An 18,850-nucleotide genomic window follows, 5' to 3' on the forward strand; every position below is an offset into this window, starting at 1 on the left:
TTTACTTAATTTAGTCAGTGTCAGAGAGAAAACTTTTTTCTCTTATACTTAGCGCGGGATTTATGAATCTAGTATAACTGGATCCGTCATGAGGGGTGGGGGGAAATGACCGAACAGGATAGTCTTATGTATCTTTCAGTAGTTGTAGCAGCGAAAGCGCTATTATTGTTTGTCCTTGTCACAGTCTCACTTTTTTTTTTATTACTAATCATATAGCTGGTCAACCAAATCTTGTCAGTAAAAAAAGGCGCGAAATTCAAATTTTCTATGGGACGATATCCCTTCGCGCCTACATTTTTCAAATTTGCCGCCATTTTCTACTGTCAAGATCTGGTTGACCAAGTATAGTATTCATAGTGTCGCATTGCGTATGTTTTGTCCCTCACGGACGCACGCGTATAGTACATCTATAGGATCCTACCATCTATGGCGGGATTATATTAAAAAAAAAACAACAAGTTATTTTTACGTCCCAGTAAAGTCTAAGCACATGGTTCATTTTCTTAATTTCACTTGTCAGATTTTTATTTTAAGTATTTATAGTAGAAATTTAAACAATTTTTAAAAATGAATGCTAGGTTCTTAACGCAATTTCAATTTATTAATGCTGTAAATAATTAATTCGTTTCGTTGTAATTAATTCGCCTACGTGTATTGAAACTTTATATGTGCGTTCCGTTTTACTGTAATATTTTAGTACCTATTACAGTAGGGTTAAAAAGTTTTCTCAACGGATTTTATCTGTCATCTACAATCGTAGAAAGAGCACAGAGTGGCAAAACCGTAAAATTGTTTCGTTTCTTGGCAAAATAAATATAATTTAATTTATATAAAATACAAGTATAAATGATTTTTCAAGTAAATCGAGTTATAATGGGAACTTTTAAAATTGCAGGAAGTCAAAGACCAGTCAAAATGGTACAAGAAAATGTACGACACCATACACAAAAACAAATACGACGGTGAGTCTTGTTTATATTTTGGTATTGAGCGTAAAATATTTTATTTTTGAATCAGGTTCCTAATTATTTTACAGATCCTATTTCTTGTTACCTATTTTAATTAGTTTTCTCTTATTAAAACCCATTATTTTACAATTTCTCAGTCGAGGGTGTTGTATGTCGGACGCTGTCCCTATTTTATACATTTTCTTTTTCAGACGATTTTGTGACTATTCGGTACAAAAGCCGCCGAGGTGATTATTTCACACTTTTTCCAAATTCTCACACAACATCGGTGGCTGTATAACTCCACAAAGAACTGCATTATTACATTAATTTAATTGCTTTGTTTAACTTTTCTACATCTAGTGCTTTCACACACAATTTTAGTTTAATTAGTAATAATAAATATAAATTGCAAAATAACTAATATAGGTAGTTAAGACACATAATGCAATAGAACATACCTACGCTAACTGTATATATGAAACAAAAGGCTAAAGGTTATTCTTACTTATACAAATGTGCTTTCTAGTTTTAAGGCAGTGACAGACGTGTGACAAGTCTGGTTAGTCAACCATATCAGTAGAAAAATAGTTGCAAACATATTGTCGGGTCAGAATACATTAGTGCCATATGCCACTTACATTGGTTTACAGGAGAGTGAAAAAGAAGCAAAAAAAAAATGTTTGTCAAAAAGTTTTACATTTAGGAAATATTGAAATTATTTAACATTTATGCACATAAATATGTTTACTATTTATAGTAGCATACAGATATTGTCAACATAGTGGTAATCATGAAATAAAAGCATTTATATTATTGCCATATCCGTTTCTGATGAGTAAATGTTAAACATACAATGTATGATATGACACAAAAGTGTTGGATATGTCACACTTTTGTGATAATTTTCTGTTTACAGAGTGTAAATATCCTATACTAAAATGCGGATATGGCACAACATTTTTCAAAAATGTTATTTTTCAAAAACCAATTAGTGTCAATTATAGCATATTTTTTGTTATTTTAGAAATCTTTAAAAAACGGTTTTGCTCAAAAATGGATATGGCACAAACATATTCTCAGCCGGCGATATGACATAGTCAGAAAGGAAAGAGAAACTTCTCTGTCATATTTTCTAGTGACATGGTTGTTCAGCCAAACTAATACAACTGCTACGTTAATACTATGCTTAAACTAATATTTTAATTCAGGTCAACAACCACAGAGGGTTACAACCAACAAGTCCCAGTATGCGTACTTCGATCCCCGCTCCGGCTACCTGAGTGAGCCGGAAGGGGGCCTGAGCCGACTGGGCTCCAGCACGTGGAGCGATGCATACGACAGTGATGTCACTAACAGCCCTCGGAGAAGGACCACCTCTGTTCAGGAAGAGAGACGCCATGAAGAAATTATTTCGCCATATCTACCTAGTAATAAGTAAGTATATATTGTAATTTCAGAATTATCCAAATAGGATTCAAATGAAATTCCTACTAATATAAGAAATGCGAATGTAACTCTGTCTGTCAACAGACAGATCTATTCACAAGCAAACCGTTAAACCGATTTTGATGAAATTTGGTATGGAGAATATGGAAATAGTGTGAGGCCCAGGCCATCCCAGGGAAGGACATGGAATAATTTTTGTCAATCATTACCATTCCACGAAGACGATGGCATAAGCACACAAAATACATTTAGTAATTACTTAACAAACTTATCAACTTTATAACCTAGCCACCCACGAATACACGAATAAGAATCTACGATTGCCAAGACAAATTTAGTTTAACTGTCCGAAAAAAAATATTTTACAAATTACAAGGAAAGGATTCTTTTCATTAATATCTTTATTCATCATCCTTCTTAGGCTAGGGTTTTTATAATATGAATATAAAAGTAAAATATAAAAACACTTACAAAACAATAAAAAATACATATAAACACATTATAAAAAAAACCTAACCTAGGGTGCCGCCGGCAGCGGGGCAAGGCCCAAGCTGCCGGTGGTCAGGGCCGCAGAGAGAGGAACCGGCGGACTATTCGCGCCGTGTCCAAGATCACCGCCTTCTGCATCTGGCCCTTGATCCAACCACCTAGCGAGAGTCTCTCAAGTCTCTCATTAATATTATTATTATTTTATTAAACTTATTTATTACAAGGCCTTCTTTAGGCCTCTTGGTTATAGAGGTTATAGGTGGGTTACAGGTTACTTTGACATTATATTTCAAATTATTTTCGGCTTAAGAAGACTGACACTAAAAACATTGTCATATTACTCACATTAGAATACTATATTGATTTTTTTGACCAATCACTGCATCTCCATTTAAAACATATTTTCCTTTATTCCAGGTATAGTACCTTAGCATCAGCAAGAGCTAGTCAAGAAGTGTACAAAAATCAGCCCGGCAAAATAGAGAACTATGTCCCCGGCAGATCTTCAGTTGTAGACAAAGAAGCTAAACAGGTATAATTTAATTACTGTTAGTGTAAGGCCTGAGTGGACGCTCGAAGCGGAGCGTTGGGCGGGGCGTGCAGCGTGGCGTCGGGCTCACGATTGATGTGAGCAGCGTGCACTAAGGCCGCTCCTATACGCTTGCATTTGTTTAACATGCACGCCGCACGCCCCGCCCCGCTGCACGCCCAACTCGAGCGTCCACTCAGGCCTTACACTTAACATTGCTACCCAATGGTCATCCATGGTGTTCATTTATCGCAATAACCTCATTTATCCCTTGCACTAGTGTGGGTAAATCATAGATTAGGAATCCTCTAGACGGGGTTTAGAGCAATTATTTCATGAAACCGATGATGCCGAAAAAACTGGGGTGCGGGGGACGAGGTGAGCGAGTCCCGTGCCGTGATTGGTCCGTTCAAAGACACGGACGTCACACAAGGACACTTTGACTCGAAAATGGAGTAAAACTACCGTATATTTGTGGCAGAGGGGGTAGCGCTACTATGCTCAGTCTGGAGGATGTCTTGTCTGTGGGGTAAATAGACGAATGCTGGCGCAAATAGAATAGGAGTAAACAAATGATGTCATGGACAAATAAACCAAGATGACTGACAAAGACCTTTGCAAAGTCGTGTTCCTCCAATATTTAGCGCCATCTATTGAACCTAAGGCGAGTTGTTTTGACCAGAGTTCTAAGCGCTGAACAAAATCAATGGAACTGTGACCTGCCGCATTAGTGACGCCTTCTGATAAGTCTTAATATTGGAGAAATATGATTTTGTATACACATTGTCGATCTTCTTGTTTTGCGTCCATGGTGCAGTGCAGTTTTTACCTGTCAGTGTCAACCCAGACCTGACATTTATGTAAGCATTCGTCAATTCTTAATATTACAAGATTCCTGAAAAATCCTGAACCCTGTAGTATGCAGTTCATAGAAAAATTGTAGATTAAATATCATATTTCATTATATTACACCCACGAAGAGCACTATCGAAGAAAAACAATATATTTCTCTTTTCTAGTGGTGGGACGAGGTCATGGACATTTTTGATGGGGTACGATATCTTTTTATTATCTATGTGTTTGTGATAACCCTATTGTACTTTCACCCATTTAACACTTGTGTATTTCCGTATGCTAAGATATGGGTTTCGAAAATGTCTGACTTTAATTAATTGCTAAATTTTAATAATCCTGTATATTTATTGCTAAAAGAAATTAGATACAAAAGTACCTATTTATAGTTATAATGTAGAAAGCGAGATGACAGTCAACTTTTACCATTTAAATGTGACGATGAAATTTGGTCGAAACTGGTACATACTGCAACCATCTTAAAAACTTCTATAGCGACGTACAGAAAATGTATACCTTACGACGAGAAGTTTTTCTAAGAAGGAAGGCACTAAACATAGGTTCTATAAATTGAAACCAAAGCTTCCAGCAACAATGAGTATATAAATTGTCTATATCAGCTATTCAATGTTCGATAGTAATTATAGAATACGAACTAGAATTGGTAGCCTTATCATTTCATCTTTTATTAACTACTATAAAACTAGTGTCCTTATATATATGCCTCCCTTATTTTATTACAGACAACTTTACTAATACGAGATGTTTCTGGGGTTTTAATTGCAAAAATGGATTTCACATCTAATACTAATACGCTTTTAGACTAAATTCCATCATCAGCAATCATAGGCGTCGCCTATCATGCTATAAACGTAACTGTTTTATCAAACCATTTTTTGCTTAATGAAATAGCAATAAAAAAATGGGCATAGACTAATCGTTCGTTCAAACACAAAAACTATAACACACGGACGTAGTTGTAAATATATGTGGGCCAGTTTTAAGATTTAATAAAATAAATAATTAACTTGAATTTAAGGGCTCATAGGATTCCAGTGCCTCCAGCATATCACGTTGCGATTGATATAAACTATACAGTTAGAAACAGAAAAGTAGTATATCTCATTAGTATTGCTAGTGTATAAAATCGAACAAGGATTCATTGTGATTAGTACAGTTACAGAGAAAGGGTACTTACCTTTTCTTTGCAGCTGACTGAACCTATCTGAGGCGGTTGGTAAAGAAATTGCGCGGTGATTTTCTAGTAAAAGGTAGCTTAGTTTCGGGACTAAATCTAATTTATGTATTACATTTTTACTCACTTAAAATATATAAATCAGCTTCATGCTGCCAAGCCTTCAAAGTTTGAAGTTCAAACAGTCATTAGCTGACCGTGATAATCTTACCAACCGCATCAGATAAACGTCGACGCTATAAATTCTCGTTCGACTTCAAAAATGTATTAGTAAAGCTGTCTATGCCCCAATATGCACTAACCTGTTTCCCATCTCTCGGTCACTAATCGGTGGCGGCACTAACAGTGGCTAGACGACAACTCACCCCTGCCCCCTTACACCACATTGCTCGCTCGCGCGATTCAGAAGAGCGTAAGGACCTTAACATGTCTGCCTGTATGCATTTGGTGTCTGTCTGTGATATTTAAAAAAGTGAAGATACTTAAGTATAATAAAAGTCTTAGAGGCTCGTGAGTAAAACGCCGAAATTGAGTGAACTATTTTCTGTACTTGCGCCTAAACTGCGCTGGCGTGAAGTTCAAAGTATTTATTCCACTCTTGAGTATGACAAATCTTCACTTTTTCATGTAATATGCACCTGTAATTGCATGGCATGACAATGTAAAAATGTGTAAATAATAAAAGTGCCATCTTTTAGACGAAATTTGTTTGTTGAAACCATTTAGTAAAAAATATAATTTATTTAAAAAGCTCATAATGTATTGCGCTCATCATAAATGGCACACCGCAAACGTCAATTTACTCGATTTCATTCCAAAGAGCACTTTATTTGCTCTTGAAAAACCGATCTGTTTTTGCGTTGCTTGTGTCTGGCATGATATTTTAATTAATTGGTCGACTTAATTATCGTTGTCTAACATTCTGTATTTTTTTATTTGTACAGTTTTTTGTTATTGCTAGCATGTTCGTTGACTAATTGTCTTTTTTGTTTTAATCTATTATCAATTATGTCTTATTTACTTGATATTTATGTAAATATATCTAAAACCAACGTACAAGTTGCTTTGACTGTGATAATGACTACCTACACTCTTTTCGTGATAGCATGAAAGCACGATACTTTCATGATGTGAATCCATACTATTTACACGACTGTTTATATGTATACTTTCATTTTGTTACTAGTGAAATCTGGATGAATAAAATCCCAATGTTAATTATAATTTATAAATATTTTAACATTCAAGTCATTTTTCTACGTTTGAAATACCTGTGAAGGTACCTATCTCAATTTTAGACATCCTGGCGAAAGGAAGCAGTAGAAGTGAATATTAGGTACCATTTCTTATGTACTATTCTGAAAGAATAGAGTTAAAAAATAGAATAGTAATTTAAAAATACTCATTAAATTATATCAACTTTTGAACGCCACATATGTATGGTTCGCGGCGCGTTATGGTGAACCTTGTCGGGATGCACGAAGGTTTATATTCGGCTGTGGCTGCGCGCATAAGTTGACGTCTTTGGCGGTCAAAGGGTTAATAAAGTATTTGGTTCCAGTCATACAGTGCTTTATTTTATTTAGGTCCCATTTGTCCAGGTTTCACTGTATATCAATTGACATTAAATGTATATTACATTATTAATTAAACTTGATTACTGTTTGCAGCAAATATCAGCACAGAGCACGACATCGCTTCCACAAGCGTCGCCGAAAGAGAAGAAAGATATTACGTCAGCTATTTTATCCAAATCTAATATGGCGCGGTAAGTTTCTTGCCTATATTTATTAAAACCATAAACATAATTAATAACAAACTTACAATAAAACGTAACCTAAAACTAAATCTACCTACAAAACTAAAACTATTACCTAAAAAAATTATTAAAACATAATGTGGGTGACCTAGCCCAATATGTATATATTAGGCTAAATCACCCAGGTCCGATCCCTGTGGAAGGGTCCCCATAAGGCTGGCTGCGTTCCCCCTTCGGATGGATCTTTGCCTTGTATTTCATTACACATGAATAATTGAAACTAAGAAGAATTGTTTTTTTGTTCTGAGTGGAAACTTCTCTGACACTTCTTAACTCTTAAACACCCAGCGGTCTAAATTTGTCAGCCGAATTATCCAGATTATTAAAGAAAAATTATAAAACATATTTGCCAACCGAACATTCAAAACTTTCGCGTTTTAAACATACTTACATAATATTAAATGATAACAAAATAAAGTCGCGATAGACCCGATTAAAATTGTGTCATAACTGCCAATTGCTTTTCGGTGAAGGAAAATAGCATAAGGAAACCGGACTAATCTCAATAAGGCCTAGTTTCACCTCTGGCAATTCTTTGCCTGATTGTATTATTTTACTCAACAGAGCCCTAAAAGAGTCAGGCTACGAGTCCGACTCGACGCTAGTGTTCCGCCGGCGCGACGACACGGAAGGCCCGCTGTCCCCCGCCGAGCGGCGCGCGGCCTACAGAGACCTGCAGGCCGGAGGCGAGCCCCCGCTTAGAGGGTTCCGGTCGCCCGCTCCTCCCAGGACAGGTAACTAATCATAAGGATATATCAAATTACATTCGTTACCTGTATGTTGTAAAAATATGTGCGTTTGCAAGAATAAGGTAACTTGTTATCTACTTTTTGTCCAAAAGGCGCTCCTGTTATAAAGATATAAATAATTAGAAATTGCCTTTTCCCTAAAACGTCACAGTTATATATTTTATATAAACTAGTTTTAAATTCGCCTTGTTTGGGCAAATATGGTATATGTAGGAGACTGACTGAAAGCTTTTTGTAAAGCCGATCATAATAAAATCGGTTCATTTAATGTTATTGTTTTAATTCTGACATTTCGAGGTAATACGAGTAAATTAGCTTAGAGATATTCTTAGACTCGGGATATTCATGAAGCGAGTCATTTCCGTGCATATATCGTTGATAATGATAAGTATACATAGGTATACAATACAACACATCTTATCCTTAATTTTGTTCATGATTATCGATTATAATTTTAAGTAAGTTAATAGTATATGATATATTTAAGTAATGATATAAATCGCAATACGGAATGACTGCTTTTAGCAATAAGTAAATTAGATCAGTTTTGCAGAAATAATCCAAAAGTATGACACATAAACTGCATGCCAAATTTAGAATAGACTAATTGGTGACGGTGGTGGTTTTAACTGTATTCGCAGCCAACTTTTACTATGTTATGTACAGATTGTATTTTAAACAAACCTAGAGACCAAAATACGATTTCTACGTCAAAAATAAAGGCTATTGTCGTTATTTTACTACATTTGCCAATAAATGGATCGAAGCATTAGGTATAAAATCCCCAACAACTCGGTTAAGGTCGGCGCATCTGTATGACGCACCCATGGTCTAGTCTACATGTCCACTATTGTTAGTTTTGCTCGCTCAAGGTCATTCGTAATCACTACGATTCTGCCCGCGTACCATATTAGTTCGATACCAAACTCATATGAGGTAAGTCCATAATCCTATTTTAATTCCGCATGCCTACATTTTATTATAATTATAACAAGGTGCTGGGTCTTCGGCTGACTACGTTAACAGGTAATGCATGAATTAAACTTGCAAACTCCAAAATTAAACAATCACTCAAATTAAGTACACGTATTTTGATTCACGAGTTTTGTATTATCACAATTAGTCGCAAGAAATGCTTTACAGACACGTAAATGCGAAAGCACATCCACGTTTTACCCACGTCTAACGAGCACAAATTACATGAAGAATGTGCTATTGAACGGTGGTTAAAATTCCACAGACGAATCGGAAATCGAATACATTCCGATTTCTCCCACACTGACGAAGATAAGAGTCCACAAGAAGTCGCCTCAGTTACAAGAAGTTATTTGCTATCCGGTCACCGGCATTGAGCGAGAGACAAAATATAAGAAGAAAGGACCTTCGTTCATTAGTGTTGATGTGCCAACTAGGATCGCAAATTATCCTCCCGCGCCTCCTCGAAGGATATCTTCCAAAAACAGCCGAACGTTAAGACTTGTTACATCTACAACACCTGCGACATCATCAGCAACGGCAGTGCATTCTCAATCTAATGTCGACTTTCTTAAAGACAAAATTAGCCACAAATTAACCAGACAAAACACGCAAATACTTAGTAAACGAGAACCTGGTAATAAAACTCTCACCGACAAAACAACACGAAGTCGAATTATGTCCGTGTCTGCACCACCAGCTGTCAACAGAAGAAACACTGTTTCAGTGACAAGGAGTCTGCCTAAAAATTTAGCGAATGAAATTAGAGCTACTGGAACAAGCAGCTTTGGTTCGCCAAGAAATACTTTGTTGCCCACAGAATATGCCAAACCGTTACATAGCAGATATAGCGATTGTCAAGGATCTGTTGTCATCGAAGGTGGTGCCGGCAGAAGAACGCCTATTTCAAATATTTTAGACAAAGTTACCCCAATAGACAAGTTATGGAGTGCTGAAAGACGTAATGAACGAATCGAAATATCTAAAATAAAACCAAAACCCATAACTAAATCTAGTGTCAGTTCGTCTAGATTGAGCCCTTTAAAAGCTACATCAAGTGTATCCAATTTGAAGTCTAATACAAATTTGTATTCGCACAGAAGCCGTGACATGACTCGGACTGCTGAAAAAGTGCTAAAATATAAGTTGTCAAATCAAGCTAAATCAAGCCCATGTTTAACTACCAAACCTGACGTTTACAGACCTTCGAAACCGCTTCAAGTGTCGACCGTTTCCAAAGCTTCTGGGAGCACAAAAAATCAAAACCAAATTAAAACCGCGACAGTGACTAACTTGAGAAAGAAGAAATCTCTTGACAGCGTAATTTTAAGACCTCGTAGTGTCCCATGTCATGAGTCATGTAGTAAAAAGTCGAAAGAAATTAATAAGCCAGTGAAAAAACCTTCCAAAATTAAAGTGTCGAAAGTAAAAACTTGTACCAAGTCATCGGACGATTGTGATTCTGTTAGTCAATTTGGAGATACATCTAACGACGTGTCTAATTTCGGATCATTTGAAGACTTAAGAAATAATAAAATAAGTGCTAAGGACATTAAACAAACTCGTGATGCTGTTGTATCGGATTCATTCTTTCAACATCTTTTCTTAGGGGGTACACATGTACCGTCAATATCACAGCTGTCTCCGGAAGAGAAGACGTCCGTCCTGCAAAAAGCAAAAATGTTCCAGTCTTTTCCTCAAGACAATTACTCCACGAAGATATTAAATACATATTTGATACATAGGAAACCAGTATCCTTATCTCGTTTTAAAATGTGGGATAGATATCCTATTCCTGCAAAAGTCCAAACCCCGCGCTCTATATCTTGGCCTGGAAGGATGTATAATGAAGTACGTAAGTTCGATAGCTTGTCAAAATGTGAAGAGTTTGGGTCCAATTCTTCTCTTGCCACGGTCAGAAGTAGAAGTGAACCTCCAGCGAACAAGTTATACTTCTCACAAACATCTCGGCCTAAATCTCCAACTGTCATATTTTACAAACATGAAAGGCCAAGCAAGCCAGACAAGCCTGGTTCTAATAGAGATTCCTTGTCGCCTTCAAAATTAATTTTCTCTCAAACATCGCGGCCAGTTTCGCCTAAAGTTACTCGTAAACAAACACAGAGTAAAAATGACCAAGGTTCTAAGGTCAAAAGGCAGTCATTGTCACCAACAAAAATAATACTCACTGAAACTTCGCGGCCAGTATCGCCGATTATAACACATAGGAAACCCAAACTAGAACGTGAAGAATTGCATTTTGAAGAGAAATTGCAACCGTCGACTATTTTCTTTTCTCAGACTTCTCGACCTGTATCACCTAAAGTTCAGAAAAGGAATACTTTAGGAACGTCAAGTAGAAGCCAATCGACGTCACCAGTTTCTTTTAGATCTCCATCGTATAGAAGAATACATAATGCACGCATTCAAAGTGGGAAGCTAAGTGAGGAAGTGGAGACCAAAAAAATAATTCGTACGAGAAGCGCAGATGATGCCAATAAAAGGCAGCCTGTAACTATTAAAATCACAAAAACCAAAAGCAACCCAAGTATTCATTCGGAGGATCCAGATTATGACGAATATATTCGTGACATGGAAAATTCCAAATCTAGATCCGAGAGATTTAGAGAACTTAACAGATATTATTCATATTTAGAAAGAGTTGGCGAGTTGGAAAGGGCTACATCAACAGCTGATTTACGCCATAGAAAAAAATATGAAGAAATTATCGATTTTGATCGTTGGAAAAAAATTAGAGCTATAGAAAGGGCTGAGGAGGAATTAAACAACCTTTATCACAAGCTAAGAATTGCACAAACAGAAAAAGACGTTTTATTTTATCCCAGAGATGTAAAGGATTTTAGGTGGAACTATGACAGTGATCGGGGACTGAGAATTAAGGAAAAATCTGTAGAAGATCTCAAAGAACAATTTCAACAAGGAAATGAATTTGACTCTTTGGAATTAGAACAATCAAAAGATACATACAAACCTCTTTGGAGAGGCACTAGTGTTGCTGAAACCGCTTTCAATATTAACAGAAAGGATGAAAATAAGTCAAATCGGGACTCTATCGTGTATGTAACACCTACAGTAATGTTGCAAGATGCTTCAATTACAGAACTTCGAAAAAGAATTGGTCTTGGCAACCGTTTATGGAGCAGTTTATCGATGGAACAAGTAAATGCTTTAAAAAACCAGTTGAATGCTATATACAGCAAAGAGCTGGAATCTAAATCAGCGAAAGATAATGATAAATATTACGTAGAAGTAAAGGACACCAAGGATGTAAAAAACTCCACTTTACACGTAAGAAGTAATTCTCTTAACTCTACTTGCTCATCCCCTGTCAAAGAAAAGGAATTAATCAAATCAGACTCAATTGCTGCTATAGCATGTTCAGTGCCATCAGTGAAAGATCTCAAAAACAATGTTAATAAAATACAGATGAGCCTCAGTGAAAACGAAAAAAGAAAAATATCCCAAACACTGAGTAAAGAAATCATGAACAGAATAAACAAACTAGATGGGTCAGTGTCTGAAGAAAGCCCAAAAATAACGCCCCAGCCCTTACCTGTTACAGGAGAACATCAACTGGTCCCTTCAATTGCTTCATCCACTGTGGGTGTTATAGATGAAAATCAAGAAAACGAAACTATTGAGAGTAAGCAAGCCGCCCTTCAGGCCGAAAACATTGAAACAACACACCCGTCATCTGCAAGCGAAACTGAAACAGGTAGTTCGGATGTTTCTAATAAGACTGTCATTTACAGGGGACCCAGCAAAGATGTTAAGAAAAAAGTGGAATATTTTGAATCGCAAAACACCGCCGATCAAACCAAAATAATTTACCACGCGAGAGATAGTTCAGATGATAAAGAAACTGCGAATAAGTGTAAAAACAACATTGTGGAAGATCAAAAAGAGGAACCTCAAAAAGCACAAATATTTCAATCGCAATCGTGCACAAATTTTAAAGAATTATTTGGCGAAAGTGAAAAGAATAAATTTATGTCGCTTCCGCCGAAGCCCGGAATATTATCGAGGTCGCCTTCACCCCAGTCGGAAGTGTACGTGACAGGACGGCGTACACCAGACACGCTACCGTGCTCGAGCGATGAGACGATCTGGCGCAGTCGGAGCCCGTCGCCCGACCCGGAGCGGTATTGGCGCGCGTACCTCAACCTGGCTCGGGCGGGAGAGGTGCGCCGCCTGGCACGGCGCTTCGACTCGCCCACTGCGGCCGGCGCGGTGCTGCGGCGACATCTTAGTGACCCTGAGATATCACGAAATGTCCAACATTACGATAGCTCCCGACGGTACAAGCAAAAAACTGTTCTACCCGTAGCGCGAGTCCCTCTTCGACCGACCAATCGTTACATGCCTCACATCGATATCATATCAAAATTAGCAGCTCTTCGAAGACGTGCCACACCACGCTCTAGATCAGCCGAAGAAGCGTTAGAATGCCGCCCCGGAGAAGTGAATCGTATTCGACGCCGTTTCGAAACGATGTCACTATTAGGGCAAATATACGCTTCCGCTCCTGACATGAGCGAGCTGCGGGACATCGCGCCGTATCTAGCCGGTCCGTGGATAGCGCATCGTTACCCTAAACGCAGCGATAATAATAGGTCCATTACAGATACTTCTAGTTTGGTTAACGGGAGGAAATCGCCAATAAAAAAAGTTATTAAGCCGCATGCCAAAGATCCGGTTAAATTGAGTTCGATATTAAAAAGCGATGTGTTCGCCAAACAAGAATTTAATGCATCGGCACATACACCGGCGAGTCGCTACGAGCCTCCGCGGGCGCCGCCGCGACCGCCGCCTGCCTCGTGGCCCTACCGCCTAGCGCCCTTCGTCACGCCTTCGCGCCACACGGTCACATTTCAAGGTTAAATATAATTTTACTTTATCCTTTACTTATTGTTTTGTTTAATTTTGGAGCTGCCTTTTGTATATGCCATTTCCGGTTTAAAGAATGTATTGATTGCCACATCGCGTGCATCTGCCATTTACCCACTTAGAGCCACTTTCGCCATCCAGGATTAACCGTTAACACCGGGTTAAATTGTACTGGTAACTCCGGCTTTAACCGGTTAACCCCGAGTTAGTGGCTAACCCTGGATGGCGCAAGTGGCCCTTAAATGTTGCTATTTATTTCGCGTTACAAAACCTTGATGTGATGTCAATAAATTCTTTAGCTAAAGACTCATCTGTTTATTTCTATTATCATTGCATTTTTTTTTGTTTTCCCTCATCAACGTGTTTTACTCTGGTAGAAACCGACTCCGCTCCGGAACCACCGCGGCGTGCACCAAACGGAACCCACTCCGATACCGGTAAGTTAGAGATATGTAGTAGGTACTTATGTGTCGTTATGTATACAAACTGTGACTTAATGTAATCATAGAATGATTGGCGCTTACGCCATTACTTAAGATGTTCCAATACAAATACTAAGGTTGGCCGTTAGTGCCGAGCGCCCAAAAGTATGTTTTATACAGAACGACATATGTGTCATATGAGTAACAGAGTTTAAATGTTGATTCTACCATGACTTCATTAACTGTATCTAAACCCAGATAACCTTAACATTAGGTAATCTCAGTAACCGTACTTTCATTCCGGAAAATTTTTAGCGAGCGTGATTTGTACTTAATATTTAACTGTGCGAATAAAAAACAATAGCCTTTGTTCATAACAATCGGGCTCTCAAGTTATGTCTGACCGCCGGCGTTAACATACGTCTCGACTCGCGATTAAGACCTCTTATTATAAAATCAAGTAACCAAATGACATTCACTAGGTTACCAATAAACTCGTATCTTCATTTCAATTATATACATTCCTAAGATCAAAGTAAGACACCGTGTTACACGGTCGTATTTTTGACCCTGACGCGCAAAAAACTTGTTGGTTCGGTTTTTAGATTGTAAACAGTGTGTGCGGCCTCCGCTCAATTTAATAGTGATCGTCAGACAAGCCGGTGTTACATATTTTAATAATGAGGTGCTGTGTATTTGTTATAACATATCGACAAGTGTTATCTCCAGTTCTTCGCTGATAAAATATCCATATCTTTATTATCTTGGCTTCAGTTTTGCGCGGACAACCATTGTGTTAAGCTTGTAAAGTGTGGTGCAAAAATGGATACAAATAATTATGATAATTCGCCTCCGGACGGATTCATACGGAAAAATGAAACAATTTACGAAGACGACGGGTTTTTTAGCGACGTACCGGCTTCAGGATCCTTATCTAAATCGATTATCGCCATGAACAAGTATGTGAAAACCAATCTGCTTTATGACGAGAGTGAAACTGACGTAGATGATGGTGCTTACTTTTCCAAGGAGGGCAGCCCTAACACAGACAGCAATAGGAGTAATGAATCAAAAGAAAAAAGTAGTCATAGTCCACCGCCTGTACCTACTGCAGTCAAAACCGAATCAAGTACTGAGAATGACGTCATCAATACCGATAAGCTTACCGATGACTATAAATCGATGCAATTAGAAAAAAATAAATCGACCATCTCAAGTTCTAACGCACCTGTTGAAACAATTTATAAAGACGATCAGTTCCAATTAAGAAAACTTTCAACATCCATACATAATGTATCAAGCGAACACGAAATCGAAAGAGAAAATCATCAGGAAAAACCAGTAGCACTCAGAGGGAAAACTGGTGATGCTAAAAACACGCAAAACAGGCATACTATGCATGAATCCAGCGATTGGGTGAACAGGACTAATATATATCCGGATGTCTACGCTCCGCTGCCGTACAGTGAGTACTTGCTCGTTAATGTGAACAATTTCGCTTTTTTGTTGAATAGTATTCAATAGCCGAAGTCGAAATTATCGACGATTGTTCGCGTATCGTGATTATTTTTTGTTTGCATTCCGTATTGTGATTGTGTACAATACCTTTGTATGACCGGCGTTCATTCATAAAGAAAAGTAGAATTAAATATAAAATTTGTCATATATAATCAAGATTAGAATAAATGACACACATATAATCATAAATAATATTCTACAAGATCAAGGTAATTCAGCAGTTTAACGTTGTAAAAGTTAATAAATCAATGTTAGTAAGTATTAAACTCTACCTAATTCATTAGATCCATACGCATACGTAGGTATACGTAGGTTAATGGTACATTCCATTACAAAAAGAAACGATTATAAAAGTCGACTGCCAGAGGTTCAATCGAGGCCAACTTTTAAAGGCAATTCTAAAAGTAATAAAAACATAAATATTTTTTCGAAATCTTATTTCTATTATCGGATGTCACGTAACGTAAACTAAAACAAAATGTGATTAGGTGAATGCCTTCACACTATCAATGGTTAACTGACCGCGCTGTGAATGTAGTGACCACTACGGTTTCGGCGGGAGACTGGCCGGCGCTATGGAAGTGAAAGAAAGCAAAGCATCTGATCCGTCGTGCCTGTCGGACGACAGTCGCGGCGTTGACAGACGGACAACTAGACAAGACGGATTGTGCGTGCTCGTTGTGGAGTGAAGTGCCGTGATGGGGATTTTGAAGCAAATTAAGAAGATGACAGCTCACGGTGTGTCATTTGTTTATTTTGATTTGGTGATGTAATATGATTAGTTATTCTTTTCGGATTTAATTAATCAAGTAGTGAAAGCCAAAAACTATATTTTTTATTTATTCAACATTATACCAACAATAGTTATTTGTACAACAAGTGATCAAAGTTTGATATTTCTTCGAGTGCTTATTTTGAGTCCCGTGCAAGCGAAAGATTCTATAATAGATTCACGAGCGTAGCGAGTGAATCTAATTTAGAATCTTGAGCGTAGTAAGGGACTCAAAAGCGCACGAGATGTAAATAACTTTGATCTCGTGTAGTACACAACATTTTTCACCTCAGCGCAGTGAGAACATACCTATTAGACAACTTGAAAAATGTAATCCTTCTTCATCACTTAATACCTGCACTCATGTTTTCTTAAGATATACAAACAATTAAGTTTAATTACCGCAATGGAACACAAAATCAAAACGTAATAATAAATTCCATTAAAATAATATAGAAATAACAAACATTTACTGACACTTCAATCGATAACTTTTTTTTGTAAAAAATCTTTGTAAGATACGGTCCGAATTGCGGATACGTACTATTTGTCAACTATGGTAGAAATTCTTAAAAGTAAAATAATTAATTTTGCGTGATGATCTGTGTATTTTTTGAGTTCGTTATTTTAATTGTACAATAAAATACCTAAAATATAGTATTTTATCAGTTTTTATCAAATCTTAAACTTTATTTTTATTTATTAATTATTAAGAATTCATACTCGTACGTGGTTTGGAACGATGCGGTCTGAAGTTTTTCGGGGGTCTTTTATAAACCGTGAATATACTGTTGAATGTCGCTTTAACTTTTTTTGTCTGTTTCTTTTTGCTAACAGTGTGAAAGGGACAGAGATAATAGAACCCAAGTATTTCGAACTTTTATTAGACCCCGCATGTTGAAATGACATTTGACTATAAAGGTCACTTGAATGTCATTTTGTCTCACTCAGTGAGCAAAATCGCATTTTACTCACTGTTTTTAAGAATCAAAGTACCCTTGTTCGAGCTGCTGAGGTGAAAATGGATTTTATTAACTTACCTGGTTTATGGGTTATGGGGTTTCGTAGTTAAAATGGTAAATAAATGGACTAACGTCAACATGTGACATGCCCTTGACATGCAGGTCTTCAGATACGTAATAGTTTAACAGTATTAATTAAGGTTTCAGTTAAATAAAATAAGTTTTGATGATACCCGCTCCTTTGGTGTCAAAAAATTCGTACAATAGGGTACGATTTTTTTTATACCGTGAAAAAAAGACATTTTTGGTAACAGAGCTACAGTACACTATACTTTTAATTAAAATGTTTTGAATATGAACATAAATCTTTTATGATCTTTCGTTTTACCTAGGTTTTTGTAATCCTCATTAGAACAAAATGGTTTATTTTGTTAATGAACTATGAGTTTCACTTTGTGTACTTAAGTTTTATCTGTAAAAAAACGTGCTTGAGATTTTCATGGTTGATTTGTCTCGTTATGCTTTAGTGGCAGATTACGAAAAATAACGTAGGTCGTGCTGCTACGAGTAAATTGTTACTTACCGGAATTGTACAAACAACAAAACTCTTAACTGTCCATCCTTAGACCTTATGCCTTTTGTAATAAGGTTTACGAACTGTCCGTTTACAGTGTGGTCGACGGTACTTGACAAATGCTAAATGATTTCGTAAAATAATTTTGCGGTGAAAACGCGGTATCGAAATAATATTGCAAACGAATTGAAACTTGTAGGTATTCTTTGAAGTTTTAACAGTCGAAATGATATAATTAAGTTTTAACCTCCTAAGACCATTGTACAGTCGACGTCAAAGATATATTTACAATTGAAAGTTACAAAAAAATCTTTACATTAAAATAAGTTGCCATGTAATGTGGCAAGTACTTGTTTACGTGATATATTACAGTTTTATATTTTCACACAATGTGCCCAAAATATGTTTACACTATTTAATCCATGTAGTTTGCCCCTTTTTCTGACGTATGTTCATTTACATGACAAGTTACAGAATAATATTTACACCCAATGTGTCAAACGTGATAGACGTCAAGAGCAACATTTCTGTTTTTACGTTTCATGATGCATAAAAACTTTTACGCATTCTGCTACAAAAACATATTTACACAATTCACCTGTTTATTTACTAATTTCTTTATAATTCACCTATTTCATTTTGGCCTACTTTTTATTTATGAAACCTCCTTGCTATAATTTTCTTTACCTT

At 36.9% G+C, this 18,850-nt stretch overlaps 2 protein-coding genes and 1 long non-coding RNA gene across 3 annotated transcripts in view; 1 reads left to right on the forward strand and 2 right to left on the reverse strand.

Moving 5' to 3' along the window:
* The window catches only part of LOC134649589 (abl interactor 2), a 289,784-nt gene that overhangs the window by 89,390 nt on the left and 181,544 nt on the right, over positions 1–18,850 (reverse strand). The gene's annotated exons all lie outside the window — the stretch shown is intronic.
* Positions 1–18,850, forward strand: part of LOC134649649 (uncharacterized) — a 129,352-nt gene that overhangs the window by 89,273 nt on the left and 21,229 nt on the right. The window contains exons 7-15 of the mRNA XM_063504487.1: positions 896–962; positions 1,160–1,195; positions 2,159–2,384; positions 3,303–3,417; positions 4,434–4,466; positions 5,808–5,873; positions 7,132–7,229; positions 7,845–8,014; positions 14,290–14,349. Of these exons, the coding sequence (XP_063360557.1) occupies positions 896–962; positions 1,160–1,195; positions 2,159–2,384; positions 3,303–3,417; positions 4,434–4,466; positions 5,808–5,873; positions 7,132–7,229; positions 7,845–8,014; positions 14,290–14,349 (871 nt within the window). The remainder of the gene's footprint in view (positions 1–895; positions 963–1,159; positions 1,196–2,158; positions 2,385–3,302; positions 3,418–4,433; positions 4,467–5,807; positions 5,874–7,131; positions 7,230–7,844; positions 8,015–14,289; positions 14,350–18,850) is intronic.
* LOC134649683 (uncharacterized) overlaps positions 1–18,850 on the reverse strand; it is a 148,409-nt gene that overhangs the window by 40,515 nt on the left and 89,044 nt on the right. The window lies entirely within an intron of this gene.

The sequence above is a fragment of the Cydia amplana genome, chromosome 7 (genome assembly GCF_948474715.1).
Source record: "Cydia amplana chromosome 7, ilCydAmpl1.1, whole genome shotgun sequence".
Lineage (NCBI taxonomy): Eukaryota > Metazoa > Arthropoda > Insecta > Lepidoptera > Tortricidae > Cydia > Cydia amplana.